The sequence below is a fragment of the Schistocerca gregaria genome, chromosome 8 (assembly GCF_023897955.1).
Source record: "Schistocerca gregaria isolate iqSchGreg1 chromosome 8, iqSchGreg1.2, whole genome shotgun sequence".
Lineage (NCBI taxonomy): Eukaryota > Metazoa > Arthropoda > Insecta > Orthoptera > Acrididae > Schistocerca > Schistocerca gregaria.
This window is the reverse complement of record NC_064927.1, coordinates 264,421,340-264,438,232: the sequence shown is the minus strand read 5'-3', so window position 1 is coordinate 264,438,232 and position 16,893 is coordinate 264,421,340. Positions and strand designations below refer to the sequence as shown.

The window sequence follows — 16,893 nt, the reverse complement described above, 5'->3', positions numbered from 1 at the left end:
GCATGCTGGAAGTGAGCACACTGTTCTGTTTTCAGGGCATAACTTTACTTCATTGCAGTACATACTGCGTGAGAGATTAGGAGTGAGGCAGTGCTGCCTAAATTTAGTACAGCTGAAAGATCTGGAAAACTGTTGCTATTGGTTCTATTCATTTCTAATTTCCCACTTCATTTGTACACTGCAGTTTTCTCTTATATGTAGTAATTAATTAAAGTAGGCACTACAAACCATTTGTATAGCTTGCCCAAAAACTGATGTTATGAAAGAAATAGAACAATACGTTGGAACACGTAAAACACAACATCATAGTTTGCAGATTGGAACTTCACAAATTATATGGAAGTGCAACAACACACACAGTTAGGAAATAGGTGAACTGAACGCAGCAAGAAAGAATAACACTTGATTAAAAGATGATGTACTATATTGAAAAATAAACTTTTGTTAACACTATCAAAAAGTTACTGACCCATGCACAAATAAGAACACTACAATCCAAAATATGACTGTTTTACATTGCACTGTTTGATATTGGTTTACCACAGTCTGACATTAAGTCACCATTTAACAAATAAGTATTATACACAAGGAAAATATCACAAGATCAGTGATACTTTTATATGAGATAAATACACTGGCACTGTGAACAATACTGAAAGTATGTTTAAATTAATTTAAAATAATGTGCTCATATAACTTTTTAAAACATAAAAGTCACAATAAGCAACAGCAGATGAGTCATTCTATGAAAAATATGGCTTCATAGCAAATCCAGTATATACATTTGAAAGTCAGCTTCACACATTACCAAATACCAGCAACTAGTTACAAATGTATAAAGTAGTGACTTAAACACCAAAAATGTGTCACTGCGCCCATTCCAAGTTGTATTTAAGTACAACTGCTGAATCCTCTTACATGAAATTTGGCAGGTGTGCATGGCAAAAATGCCTAATAGTGTTAAAGAGGGATAATAAAGGTGTTGGGTGGTGATGTTTTGCCACTTAAATAATTCTACACTTTCGTCAAGCATTCAAAAGTAGACTTGTAGTAATTTTAGAGATGCCAGTCTATGGAAGTAACAAAGGGAGATAATAGATCAGTTGGAGCTCAGGTGACATGCAGTGGGATCACTTGGTCTGTACATGCTCAAGTAACCATAGCTGTTATGAAACAGTGCTTAAAATACACATTATCTGCTTACATCAGTACTTCTTTGTCTAAACTGTTCAAAATTTAAAAAGATGATTAATGATTTACTGAATAATTAAAATCACTGGAAACTGGACATACATAGAAATCTGAACTACAGAATCATCAGTACCACAGAGACAAAATGTATCACTTAACATGTCACCCATGAAGGCCATAATTATTTTGACACATGAGAGCTGTTACAAGTTTGAGTGGTGTTCTGTTTAAGATGTCATCCCGTCAATACCCAGAAACACAAATAATTTCTGCATCACAAACTGTGCCTTATACTTTGCATTCAACATGTTCTATATAAACCAAGGGCCTCCACACTATCAGTTTAAGGAACTATGTGTTTGAATTCCTAAGGGGCCATAATGCTGAGGTCATTGGTCCCTATTTAAGCAACAAGTAATGTGTCTAATCTGCTGAAGAAACATTAAGCACTGGTGGGCACCAAAAAATATTAAATAATAATACTTGCAGCCCACTTAGCAATCCTGTCAACAATCTCCTACAGCAGCAGTGGTGTTGATGGTAAATAATACAGAATAATTTTTCTAAAGTTATAGCAAACAGTTTCATCAGAAAATGTCACATCTTAGATGCCATGATTAATGCAATAGTCTTTTTAAAATAAGTTTAAGAGATAATAGATCAGTTTTTGATTGTGCCTAACTGGTATCCAGCACTGTAACTGCCATATTTAAACAAAATAGCAACCTGTGAAATATCCCGAAGTGTACCCATCAACAAAATATTAAGATGAATTGGAAAACTACTATGAATGTAACATTACCATCAAATGTCATTTTAAAGTTTTAAGCCTGTAATGCAAAATGCAGGACCAGTATAAATTTGATAAACCAACTGCAAATTAATAGCCACCATATTGGGAAGGAGGTGACGATATATTGCAGTTTTGTTGTAAATAATTTTCCTCCAATGTGAAGCACACGAAATAACATAATGTTCACATGAATTTATAGGATCTTGTTTGCTGAATAAAATGATTTTTTTATGGACAGTATGGGGCGGGGGAACTTTGGACTGCCAAATGGCTTCATCAACTGTTAATAAAAAAATTTAAAAAAATATTTTAATTGTATATGTAAGTAATGAAAAACGTACATTTTATGTAAGAGACAACAAGTACAACCAATAATAATACTGTAAAAAGAAAACAATGACATCAAATAAAAATACAGCAGGTGCATCACAGCCAATGCCAGGAAAGAAATCATCATTACAGTTTGAGAATATAGAAATGGTACACTTAAGGACAACTTACCTCCTAAAAATTTTGAGGCTTTGATTGGCAATGACAGAATGTGTCTTTTACTATTCTGAAGCAGATTTTAAAGTGGTGAATCTCCACTGCAACCTCTACACCAAGCTTTAAGAAAAACTAATAAGTTTTGACTATTGAACTGGATACGAACTTCCGCATTATTTGTTCCTTAACAAGAATGGCAAATGTTGCCTTTTACACTTTACTGGGTTTCCCTTTTGATTTTTCACTAGTAACATTAAATGTTTATAATGATTATACATTCAACTACCAATAAAGTTGAAAGTTGGTGACAAACAGCTAGACTTCACAGCATGCTGCCAAATATTATTAGTTTAAGCTGTGGCATGTATTACAGGTCTTCTTCCATCACTCTGTTCACATATCTGACTACTTATCTTTAAGTACACAATTTGCCTACATAAGTTTCAAAGACACACTTCTTTTGAACAAATCTTATAATACAGAACAACAAATATAGTTTTAAATGATTAACATTAACTAAAAGTGCTTAATACTATTTGTGGAACAGATCAAGACAATAGAATATGTACTTCACATACATCAATCCATTGATTTAAAAAAATCATATATTGGTGCTAGTATAACTGATAATTACTCATATTAAGAGTGAGCATTTTTCATAGTGTCTTACATGCAAAAAGAAAAAAATGCAGATCTGATATTGGGACTCTGTTAGAAAAGAAAAATGAAGACTACAACAGAAACACGTTCTCTTGTGGGATTGCATTATTTCAACTTTAGTTGTTTCTCTTCATTTTTTGTTAATGAGTGCATCTAGATTAGATTAGAACATAAGTGACAAGCTAACTAAGATGTACCAGAACTCAAAAGAAGATACTTGTCTTCTGCTACTCTTGCCTGTTTCCCTACTCCTCCAGACTATACATATGATGAGAAATGTTTACGGCAAAGTTAGTCCTCATTTCCATAGCAAATTTGTATAAATGCATGAGATCCATATGTATGTTATAAGATGTAGTTTAGTGCAAAATCATTATGTGTCAATGGATCACACAATCTGCTGCCAAATCCTTTGTGAAACAAGTACAGGTTACAGTGTCTACAAACTGATAAGACAGTGTCTACAAACTGATAAGACAGTGAGCAAACTGATAAGACAGTGAGCAAACTGACCGACTTAACTATAATTTATCACTAATAGGCAATTTGGAATAATTTATTTGTTCATATTATTGTCATTCAAATGGAAACAGAACCCTTGAAAAGTGTACACGGAAATAATTCAACTTCCTTCATGATGCATCCACATTACTGAAGCAGTCTAGTAATTTGATGAAAGTAAAATCATTTTTTTGGATATTGCTACATTACTCACATTTCAGTCTACACCAGAAGTTCAGAGAGACTAGCCATGTTGATTTTTTCATCTTTCACAGCAGATGCAATAAATATATACTGACTTTGGGAAAATAGTAAAATTCTACATAACATTGTTTGTTAGACCATGTAACACTGATTTATCCCTGACACATCAGCAGTGTGAATAGCTGTCATAGTGAAACACTAACAGCGAACATTATTGTTGTATCTTTAACTACTAATTCTTCTTCATAACTGCAATTTAATAATGAATATATACTTCATACATACTTTCTCAATTACTAATTTTACAGTGTTGACATTTCTCAATGTTTTCACGGATGCAGAACTAAAGAACATATAATATGGTGACAACACAGTATGGTGATGTATGAGAAGTACATGGAACACACTTAGGAACATTTTACTTCTGCTTCGAGACCATACCTTACTTGTTTATTTATTTTCTATCACTTGAACCAACACCTGGTAAAACAACAATACAACCAAAAAATAATGAGATGCTATCACAGACAACTTACTTTGCTTGAAATTTATGCATATTCTCATACAATATTACAGTGGTAAGTATTATAGATAATTTCTCACAGCAGTAAAGGAAGGGAAAACTTATCATCCTGTGTATATAACAAAAAGTGATATATTAGATGGTAACCAGTAAAATGCAAATGGTCAATCTGTTATTAGAACCTTATTTTGAAGCCTTTGTTTGTTCAACAAACATTTACACTGTTAAAAACATAGCACAATAACTAGAACTGTGGTATCTAGGTAAAAGGTGCTGAGTACTTATAACAACATAAAAAAAATTGCCTCAAAAAGTGTTAATTACAATTTGTGTGACCAGTTACATCTTTTTCCTTTGTGTATTTACAGCCTAATACTTACATGTAAGATGGTAACAGGTTTTCAGGTATGATTTGGATACTTCCAAATGCAAACAGTCTCACTCTAAAATATTTTTAAAAATATACAGTATATGCTGCAAACAACAATAAATAAATAATAAATTAAGTTATTATGTACATCATTTTTATATCAGTAAATCTCATCTGTGGTCTTTCAGCCATCTAGTCTGCTAAATGTGCCTGCACATATTGCACAAAAGAATATATGCAAACAATCAAATTGCATTCCAACAAACACAGATGGCACTACAATTAACTATTCCTCCTAAGTGAGGTATGATACTCGGAACTGTAGTGTAATGAGGCACATGTGACTATCTATGCCTTTCCCACTGCTCCCAATATTCTCTGGTTTGCATCTCAGACAGTCGAGAAACTGTGCGTTCAAAGGCAAATACTTCTTCCTCACCCGTGAATATGTTAGCAGAAGCATTTTCCTAAAAAGAAACGAATAAAAAAAAAACATTCAACATAAGTATAACTCATGTTTAGTTACAATTGGGGCACACTGGAATTGTACATGAAAGAAATCCTACTTTATTATTTGTCTTTCCAAACATTTGGCATGACTATTCATATGCATTATGTCCTGATCTGCACTTTCTCTATACTGTGAAAAATTGTTTTCCCTTATACTAATGTGTATTTTTTAATGAGGCATATCCACACATATTTTACATACAACAACAAGACACTGTAGAAAACTGACTAGAATATTTAAATACGTTGATCCCCTCCCCCCTCCCTCTTCCCCTGACATACAAAAGGGGGAGAATTAATTAACTACAGAACTGGTTGTGTGGATTTACCACAAGTACTATGAACCAATTAGAAAATACTTACAGCCATGTTTGAAAGAACAAACACTGTTGAAAATCCTCAGCTGTACAAAATATTTTTGTAATTAATTTGCTGACCATAAACATCTGTTGTATTAGGCATAGATCTATTACCCAACAGAGATGAAAATTTGTATTGGACTGGGACTCGAATCAAGATAGCTCATAACATTACTTGTATTCTCATGACAGAGACAATGAGGAATGGACACCAATGCCACTACTGGGTAGTTGATCTATACCTAATGTAGACGACGTCAATGAACTTGCAGCTGTGGATCGTCAACAGTGTCTGTTATTTCAGACATGCATTAAGTATTATAAAGCATAGGTGGGCACATGGCAACAACAACATTGGTCTGTATTTCTCATTGTCTCATTCTCCCTGTTGTGGAAATCCAAGAAATGCTGCAAGCATTAGGTGATGAATTTAGTGGATTATATCATAGTCCTTATATCATAAGGATGTAGACTGTGTGACATGTGATTTGGCTGGTCTGAGGGATGTGCACAGAGAACCAAAAACATTAAGGTGACCACAGGTGACCACTCACAATAAGCAGTAAATCCAAATTTGAATGCTGGTCAGGCACAAATTTTCATGTCACTATTGGTTAATAGATCTATCCCTAATAAAGCACCAAGGAACTTAAAGTCAGTAAAATAATTTTGAATACAATTAAAAAATGTCAACACTGCATTGTAACAGATTCATAAATTTTTTGTAAAATTTTTGCCTTGCAAGATGTAGCATTATTTGTAAATGACAGGAGGGGGGGGGGGGGGAGGGGGGACTGATATGGGCCTCTAAAATGTGATTTTGTATTTTGCTTGTAAGTTTGCTTTGTTCTTCTGAAATTCAATATTCCTTCTTTCTCATTCTTTGATGACAAGAAACCATTGTCTTTTCTTATTTTTTATTAGTTATTTATTTATTTTAGTGAGAGCATTGAAAATCTATAGCTCAGTGAAATATACTTGTAGGTGGTGAATATGACTGAAACAAGAATTGTAAGAGATGTGATAACTGAGCATTGTCCACGTGTCTGTACTTGTTTGCAAGGATATAATACATTTACACAAGTATACAATGAGCCTGAATACAAGATGACCCCTCTTTTTTTTTAGCAGGGTTCTTGAGAAAAAAAATCCATTAACATGAAATTAGTGTTGTATTGTCCAGATGAAACAGTTGTGAGCTTTGAACATGTAGAGCCAAGCTGTAATTTGCACCAGTTAATGATTGTTACTATTTACACATCTCGTAGCACTGACAATACAAGCAAACTCAATGACAACAATATGTTGTTCTCTGCCCCCCCCCCCCCCCCCCCCCTCCCCCCAATGCAAGAGATTATGCTGTGTCCTCCGTACTAAGAAATCCTCAGCCCAGTCACAAATTTAGTCAGGCACCTACATTTTACAGTTTCATTAATAAGTATTGATGTTATCCCACGCAAAAAAAAGTTTTTAGAAGTCAAGAAATATTGCATCCACCTGTTTGGCTCCTATATCCACATAAACATGATTAGCCTAACTGCAGTATAGACGCAGACATTTAAGCAGTCATTCCTCCAGTTCCACAGGAAGTACCCTCTGCCATATAGTTCAAAGTGGTTCAATGAGTCTGGATGTAGATGAAGATCTATGGATGTACGTCACATGAGTAAAGCTGAGTCTTACATGACCTACGTTTTTGAAATCCTTGCTCGTTGACATGAAGGAGATCAATTTTTTCAAGATTCCACATCATGTTTTAGTTCAATATATGTTCTAGTATTCTGCAACAGGCAGATGTAACGGATATTAGACAGAACTTCTGGCGATTACTTATGCTGCCTTTCTTGTAGAGAGGTGAGACTTGTGATTTTTCCATTCCACTGTGCACAGTTTTTGTTCAAGATACCTACTTTGTAATATGGTTGACTGGAAGGCTAAATCAACTGTTAAAGTCTGTATACAGTCTGGTAGAGATCCCATCCTGTTCTAAAGCCTTGTTCAAATCAGAGTTTTCAGATGTTTTTCAACATTACTGACAGTACACCATCTGTACAGCACTGCAAGAAGTAGACTGGGAAAGTACTCCTGCATCTTTCTTTGTAAAGAAACATTTAAAAATTGAGTTCAATATTTCTGACAGTACTCTGTTACCCTCCGTTTCAGTTGCAGTGTTATCTGCAACTATTGTATGTGGGTGCTAATGCTGCTCCCTTAAAATATGACCAGAGAGCTCTTTTGGTGAGAGAAAAGAACTGGTTGAACATTCTGCATGCAGAAGCTCTGCAAGTCACAAATATAGTGCTGCTTGACTAATGGACACCTGGCTGCCTGAGAGGTAACAGGAGACATTTATTTTCCAGTTCTCTCGGAATATATAGGTACAGGTGGTGTAGGGTTTTCATGGGAATTTTTATACCACTGTTACTGCAAAATAATGGCAACTTCAGTTAATGATGATAGTGGTGGTGGACAGCAATCGCACACCCTTCTCTCCAAAGCAAACCACAAACGCTACATAATATTGAGACCTAGTGATTATGTTGGCCAGGGTAGCTGCAGAAATTCATCTTTATGCTAACAAAACCAACACTGCTCAAAGCGATCCTGGTGACCAGGGATCCTGCCACCTTGGACAGCATCGGCACTGGAGAACACAAAATGTATAGTTCGATGGACTTGATCAGCCAAAATGGTCATGTAATCATTGGCAGTAATATGATCTGCAGAAGTACCTGTGTGTCCCATAAATACCATGATACAGCTGCCCAAATCATCACTGAACCTCATCATGTTTTACTCCTGAACTGTATACTCAGTCGTAAGTTGAAAACAGTGTGAAATAACAGTCACCTGAGCAAATGATATTCCTCCACTGCTCCACAGTCTGGGTTTTACAACTTCAGCATCACGTTTTCCAGTTACGGACAACTGCATCACACTGATGACTGGTTTTGTACTTAAAGACTGTCCTGCAATTCCCTGCTTATGAAGGTCTCTCTGTGTTGTTTTGGTGCTGATGAGGGTTTGCAAGTTCAGTTTTGCAGTGACTTTTTCAGCTGTCATCCCCTTATTTTCCCACAGAATCCTCTTCAATGACCATTCATCACAATCACTCAATACACTCCTTTGTCCACATTGTGACTTAGTGGATGGTGTTTTTCCACTTTTCCTGTACATGGTATAAATCACTGATATGGTGCCTCTTGAAACATCAAATATTTTGGTTACCATGGTCCAGGCATCCACCATGTGAGCATCAACAATACACAGGGGTTCGAATTTACTTAGCTCTAACATAATGCACTCAACTACACAGAACACTGCTCTGAGCACAACTGACCCTTGCAACGTGTCAAGAGCATCCCATAGGTGCTCTTCATGTTAACCTACAACAGCAAAACCTGCTGACTTGGCTAGCATCTGCATTTTTGTTTAAGCATGCATTTCTTGTGGTGTTTCCATATTTTTGTCAGAAACCTGTAGGTAACATTATTATGCTAATCATCTTAGTTATGGGTCAGGTGAAGTCTAAGCATACCAAAGTAACACAATGAGAAATCCTTTTGGAGTATTATAATGTATGTCAGTCTATTGTTAAAATTAAGTAAGTTTCTTGACCGTACAACAGTCATGCAACGTGGGAACGTGTAATCTGCTACAATACACAACAAAAATAAAAATAAAAGTTTCTTGAATTATTTTTTTGGAATATCAGGGTATGCTTTTATGTGTAATTAGATTTAATACCATGAAAGGAATTGCTAAACAGTATAGAGAGAGGGCATAGTGATAGTGGAGGTAGTGGATACACAAGGGTTGCCAGTCAGGAGTTACAACTGCAAACAACAACAACAACAACAACAACAACTTGGCACCTTTTGAGACGTCCATTGGTACTGAAACCATACAAGTGACAGTGTTATAGGGTCATGACAACAACAGCAAATGTGTGGCATTTTCTGATGAGCTTCAGAATGCTATTGACGATGATAACACATTCGCATAATGCATTGTGCTTAGTGATGAAGCGACTTTCCCATGGTGAAAGTAAACAAACAGTGTTGGAATTTGCGGCATACAGAACCCACCTGCATACACTGAACATGTAAGAGATTAACCGAAATTTCAATGTGTTTGTGTGGTATTCCACTCATCTGTTTAATGCCCATTCTTCTCCAATGGTCACAGTTAACAGTCAGCAATATCTTCTTACATTAGAAAACTGGTTGTTTCTCAGGATGAACAAGGACAACTTCATTTTTGGACAAGATGGGGCACCACCCTCACTGGAGTCACCAAGTGTGTGAATATCTGAAAGAGACTCTACTGACCCATTCGATTGGTTGCCAAACAGCTGGCAAATTAGCACTTCTTAGCTAGCCTCCATGGTCACCAGATTTGACGCCCTGTGACTTCTTCATGTGGGGGCTTCATTAACAACATTTATGCAATAACACTACCGCACAACCTAGAAGAATTGAAGAACTGCCTTAACGTCAGTGATGACAGACATACAGACATACCTATCTGCATACAGGAGGAATCCGAGTATCAGTGTGATATGGGTTGTGTCACTGGTGGAGGATAAATGGAAGATCTGTACTCGACACTTGATAGATACGCAAATGTGTGCCTCAAGTTTCATAGTTGTCTGTCTTACAGTGTGTGTGTGTGTGTGTGTGTGTGTGTGTGTGTGTGTGTGTGTGTGTGTGTCAGCATGCGGAAAATTTGCAGTAACACTTTTTGCATTTACTACAACTTAGAAATAAAGATTGAACCTCCCATCATTACACTTGGCAACAAGTTTTCATTACATATTTCAGCGAAGCACAGTATGAAGTCTGAGCCAGTTTTGATCTGGGACATATAATGGGTACAATGAACAATATACTGTATTTTGTGTGCATTTCAATCTGTACATGTGAATGATCACATGAGCCCCACTGAAAGAGATGAAATTAAACGATTGGTCATCTTAAACCTGTAGGTACGTCTCCACATCTACTCTACATGACACTGTACAGTGCATGGAAGAGAGTACTACATACTAATATCACCAATTTTCTGTTCTGTTCCACTCGAATATGTTGTTGTTGTTGTTGTTGTTGTCTTCAGTCCTGAGACTGGTTTGATGTAGCTCTCCATGCTACTCTATCCTGTGCAAGCTTCTTCATCTCCCAGTACCTACTGCAACCTACACCCTTCTGTATCTGCTTAGTGTATTCATCTCTTGGTCTCCCTCTACGATTTTTACCCTCCACGCTGCCCTCCAATGCTAAATTTGTGGTCCCTTGATGCCTCAAAACATGTCCTACCAACCGATCCCTTCTTCTAGTCAAGTTGTGCCACAAACTTCTCTTCTCCCCAATCCTATTCAATACCTCCTCATTAGTTATGTGATCTACCCATCTAATCTTCAGCATTCTTCTGTAGCACCACATTTCAAAAGCTTCTATTCTCTTCTTGTCCAAACTATTTATTGTCCATGTTTCACTTCCATACATGGCTACACTCCATACAAATACTTTCAGAAACAACTTCCTGATACATGAATCTATATTCGAGGTTAACAAATTTCTCTTCTTCAGAAACGCTTTCATTGCCATTACCAGTCTACATTTTATATCCTCTCTACTTCAACTATCATCAGTTATTTTACTTCCTAAATAGTAAAACTCCTTTACTACTTTAAGTGTCTCATTTCCTAATCTAATTCCCTCAGCATCACCCGATTTAATTTGACTACATTCCATTATCCTCGTTTTGCTTTTGTTGATGTTCATCTTATATCCTCCTTTCAAGACACTGTCCATTCCATTCAACTGATCTTCCAAGTCCTTTGCCGTCTCTGACATAATTACAATGTCATTGGCGAACCTCAAAGTTTTTACTTCTTCTCCGTGAATTTTAATACCTACTACAAATTTTTCTTTTGTTTCCTTTACTGCTTGCTCAATGTACAGATTGAATAACATCAGGGAGAGGCTACAACCCTGTCTCACTCCTTTCCCAACCACTGCTTCCCTTTCATGTCCCTCGACTCTTATAACTGCCATCTGGTTTCTGTACAAATTGTAAATAGCCTTTCGCTACCTGTATTTTACCCCTGCCACCTTCAGAATTTGAAAGAGAGTATTCCAGTCAACATTGTCAAAAGCTTTCTCTAAGTCTACAAATGCTAGAAATGTAGGTTTGCCTTTTCTTAATCTTTCTTCTAAGATAAGTCGTAAGGCCAGTATTGCCTTACGTGTTCCAACATTTCTACGGAATCCAAACTGATCCTCCCCGAGGTCCGCATCTACTAGTTTTTCCATTCGTCTGTTAAGAATTCGCGTTAGTATTGTGCAGCTGTGACTTATTAAACTGATAGTTTGGTAATTTTCACATCTGTCAGCACCTGCTTTCTTTGGGATTGGAATTATTATATTCTTCTTGAATTCTGAGGGAATTTCGCCTGTCTCATACATCTTGCTCACCAGCTGGTAGAGTTTTGTCATGACTGGCTCTCCCAAGACCATCAGTAGTTCTAATGGAATGCTGTCTACTCCGGGGGCCTTGTTGTGACTCAGGTCTTTCAGTGCTCTGTCAAACTCTTCACACAGTATCGTATTTCCCATTTCATCTTCATCCACATCCTCTTCCATTTCCATAATATTGTCCTCAAGTACATTGCCCTTGTATAAAGCCTCTATATACACCTTCCCACCTTTCTGCCTTCCCTTCTTTGCTTAGAACTGGGTTGCCATCTGAGCTCTTGATATTCATACACGTGGTTCTGTTCTCTCCAAAGGTCTCTTTAATTTTCCTGTAGGCAGTATCTATCTTACCCCTAGTGAGATAAGCTTCTACATCCTTACATCTGTCCTCTTGCCATCCCTGATTAGCCATTTTGCACTTCCCGTCGATCTCATTTTTGAGACGTTTGTATTCCTTTTTGCCTGCTTCATTTACTGCATTTTTATATTTTCTCCTTTCATCAATTAAGTTAAATATTTCTTCCGTTACCCAAGGATTTCTAGCAGCCCTCGTCTTTTTACCTACTTGATCCTCCGCTGCCTTCACTACTTCATCCCTCAAAGCTACCCATTCTTCTTCTACTGTATTTCTATCCCCCATTACTGTCAATTGTTCCCTTATGCTCTCTCTGAAACTCTGTACAACCTCTTGTTCTTTCAGTTTATCCAGGTCCCATCTCCTTAAATTCCCACCTTTTTGCAGTTTCTTCAGTTTTAATCTACAATTCATAACCAATAGATTGTGGTAAGAGACCACACCTGCCCCTGGAAATGTCTTACAATTAAAAACTTCGTTCCTAAATCTCTGTCTTACCATTATATAATCTATCTGATACCTTTTAGTATCTCCAGGGTTCTTCCATGTATACAACCTTCTTTCATGATTCTCAAACCAAGTGTTAGCTATGATTAAGTTATGCTCTGCGCAAAATTCTACCAGGCGACTTCCTCTTTCATTTCTTAGCACCAATCCATATTCACCTACTATGTTTCCTTCTCTCCCTTTTTCTACTCTTGAATTCCAGTCCCCCATGACTATTAAATTTTCACCTCCCTTCACTACCTGAATAATTTCTTTTATCTCATCATACATTTCATCAATTTCTTCATCATCTGCAGAGCTAGTTGGCATATAAACTTGTACTACTGTAGTACCCATGGGCTTTGTGTCTATCTTGGCCACAATAATGCGTTCACTATGCTGTTTGTGGTAGCTTACCCACACTCCTATTTTTTTATTCACTATTAAACCTACTCCTGCATTACCCCTATTTGATTTTGTATTTATAACCCTGTATTCACCTGACCAAAAGTCTTGTTCCTCCTGCCACCGAACTTCACTAATTCCCACTATATCTAACTTTAACCTATCCATTTCCCTTTTTAAATTTTCTACCCTACCTGCCTGATTAAGGGATCTGACATTCCACGCTCCGATCCGTAGAACGCCAGTTTTCTTTGTCCTGGTAACGACGTCCTCCTGAGTAGTCCCCGCCCGGAGATCCGAATGGGGGACTATTTTGCCTCCGGAATATTTTACCCAAGAGGACGTCATCATCATTTAATCATACAGTAAAGCTGCATGTCCTCGGGAAAAATTACGGCTGTAGTTTCCCCTTGCTTTCAGCCGTTTGCAGTACTAGCACAGCAAGGCCATATCAGTCAATAATCCAGACTGTTGCCCCTGCAACTACTGAAAAGGCTGCTGCCCCTCTTCAGAAACCACATGTTTGTCTGGCCTCTCAACAGATACCCCTCCGTTGTGGTTGCACCTACGGTACGACCATCTGTATCGCTGAGGCACGCAAGCCTCCCCACCAACGGCAAGGTCCATGGTTCATGAGGGAGGGGGGAGGGGGGGGGGGGGGAGCATTCGAGTATTGCGTGGGGAAAAAAAAAAAAAAAAAAAGAGCATGTACATGCCTCTGTACATTCTCTAATCTCTCTTATCATATTCTCATAGTCCCTGCAAAAGATATACATTGATGGTAGTATAATAGTCAAACAGTCTTCTTTGAATACAGGTTCTCTAAATCTAAGCAATAGGTGTTAGGAAAAGTATATAGTCTTCATAACACGGATTCTCATTTAAGCTCCTTGTGCATTGCAGTTACACTTTTGTTTGGACAATACCAACCCGTTATGATCTTAGCAGCATACCTCCGAATTCGTTTGATGTCTATAATAATGACTATTTGATAAGGGCTTCAACTATTGGAACAATGCTCTATAAGGAGATGCACTAGTGTCTTGTGTGTTATTTCCTTTGCATTTTCTTAGTGCCCTTGCAACATGATTGTCCTATTTTATATTGTTTCTTAGTGTTACCTCTAAATATTTGTAAGTTGTAATACATTCAAGATATTTGCCACTATTTGGATATTGTTGGGTTCTCTCTCCTTGCATTTAACTGCACTTAACACTTTTGCTGCCATGCAGGCTTATGGTACTGTTGTCTTCCCAGGCAAAAAAAATTGTCTGTAATCATGTACTGAATGTTCTAATGTTATGAAGCGCACCCCAAATGTATGAAAGCTCGAAATGCTTCAAAAGAGAGCTTAAATTGTGAGGTAGCTGGTGTCCTCATGGCCGAGAAATGTAACCAGCTTCACAGAGGTTATTATTGCGAGCCGTGAGGACACTGGCTACCTCACTTTCTTACAGGGCGCGATACAGAAACAGGGTGTAAATTATAAGAAAATGCATCCAATTGACTGTTAGTTATTAGGTGTGTGTATGCCGGCTGCGGTGGCCGTGCGGTTCTAGGCGCTGCAGTCCGGAACCGCGGTACTGCTACGGTCGCAGGTTCGAATCCTGCCTCGGGCATGGATGTGTGTGATGTCGTAAGGTTAGTTAGGTTTAAGTAGTTCTAAGTTCTAGGGGACTGATGACCTCAGATGTTAAGTCCCATAGCGCTCAGAGCCATTTGAACCATTTTTATTAGGTGTGTGTGATAAACAGTACACAAAAATTGGAACAAAATTTGTTTTTCTTACAATTTGTGTGTTTTTGAAAAACAGGAAATGCAAACAAATTCGTGACATTCCTTACAGATTGTGGTTGTCTTTGTTACAAGTTTCTGTGCTTCTTTTATCTTTTGAAATCTTCAAGTAGCAACTACTGACCTCTTCCAGATTTTTCTATTTCGCTTGTCTCTCTGTATGCTCTCTACTACAGTATGGCTCCTGTAACTTACAGAAAATTGATTGGGAGCTGGTTTATCAGTGTTGTTCTCTATGAGGCTCAAGATTATTTCCTCCCTAAAATTCTTTATAGGAATATTTGTCTTGGTAAATATTTTATACAAAAAGTGAGCATTTACTACTGCTGTGTTCAACAAAATTTCAAATGCCACTTTATAGTACTATCTTATTGTCTTCCTCAGTGGTGAAAAATAATTTGACATCTGTCCTGACACACTGATAGCATGCACTGCCGCATTATAATCCAAAATGGCAGCATGCTTTAATATTTCCTCACTGGTTTTTCTTGCTTTTCTTTCCAGTGGTTCGCATTTTGATGCCATGCTTCATAATGAGAGACATCACAATTCTTTTATCTCCCCATTTTGTTACTACAATTCCATCAGACTCTCTTCCAATGAGTTTGCCTTTTCTTATTTGTGACGTCGTGATGGTGGGGGGAAAATGCTTACTATTTTTTCTCAGAGTACCTACAAAGTTGTTATTTCTAGCCAGCAAATGCCTAGCTAACGACATGCTTGTGTAATAATTGTCAGTAACAACAGTGCATCCCTTATCTATTTATTTTTCAATTAAGTCTACAACTACTTTTTCTGCAAGATTTTTTACTGACATTGTACAGCCATCCTGAGCAAAGAATCATTCTCATCATATAACCAGTTTGTTTACAAAGTTTGAATATCTTGATTCCATATCTATGGGTCTTGCTGGGGATGTACTGATGAAATAAAAGTCATCCGCAAAAGGGCACCATTGACTCGTCCACTGCTAGTATCTCTCCCGGTTCATAATTCAAGCAAAATTTACTCTGGATAATATCAAGGAGTTTTCAGATCTTGAATATACAATCACTTTTACCAACAGTTGCGCTGTCCTCAAAATGGATGAACCTCAACAGCAGTTGAAATCAGTTACAGGACATAGTTCTAGCGACTGGGTTGTCCCTGTAAAGAACACTTGTACACCCTGTTAAGAACACTCGTTAATGTGTGGGTAGTGAAGTTGCCCCATGGAACTTGCGCATCTCATCAGTGCTTGTCCCCTTCCAAGCTGTAGCCCTTGCTTTACTGTGGGGCTGAGCAATAGGCAAGAACTGCACAGCATTTCTGTTTGTTTTAGTAATAATTAACTCTATAATTGTTGCTTGGGTGAGGATGTTTCATTGAGTGCGTTGTCGCCATTGTCACTCAAATCACAAACATTAGATAATTCACCATAATGAGCATTGAGAATTTTTAACAGTTCTTCCTCTGTCAAGATATCAGACTTATGTTTCCATCTCTATTTACCAGTAGAGGGACCAGGGCTTGTATCTCCACCACACTTCATCCGTGGCCTACCATTAGACCGTGCCATTTACTGTACATCAGAAAGCAAAGTAATAGAGTCAGAATGTATTTGGTGTTTAGCAAGTGATTACAGAAAAAGTCATAATGTGCCAAATAGCTACCTAAGATATTCTTCCAACACTTACAATCACTCTGCCACATGGTTACATAAGACTATTTCTTCTGAACAATTAAAACTAAACTAGGAAAACAATGTATGAAAACAATGTCACTTGAAGGGCACAGTTTC

The 16,893-nt window shown here is 37.4% G+C and overlaps 1 protein-coding gene across 2 annotated transcripts in view; it reads right to left on the bottom strand.

The window, feature by feature from the left end:
• Nucleotides 1-406: 406 nt before the first annotated feature.
• LOC126284228 (putative ATPase N2B) overlaps nucleotides 407-16,893 on the bottom strand; it is a 68,674-nt gene continuing 52,187 nt past the window's right edge. For both annotated transcript variants that reach the window (XM_049983003.1, XM_049983004.1), the window contains one exon: nucleotides 407-5,195. In XM_049983003.1, coding sequence (XP_049838960.1) covers nucleotides 5,073-5,195 — 123 coding nt within the window. In that variant the 3' untranslated portion in view covers nucleotides 407-5,072. The remainder of the gene's footprint in view (nucleotides 5,196-16,893) is intronic.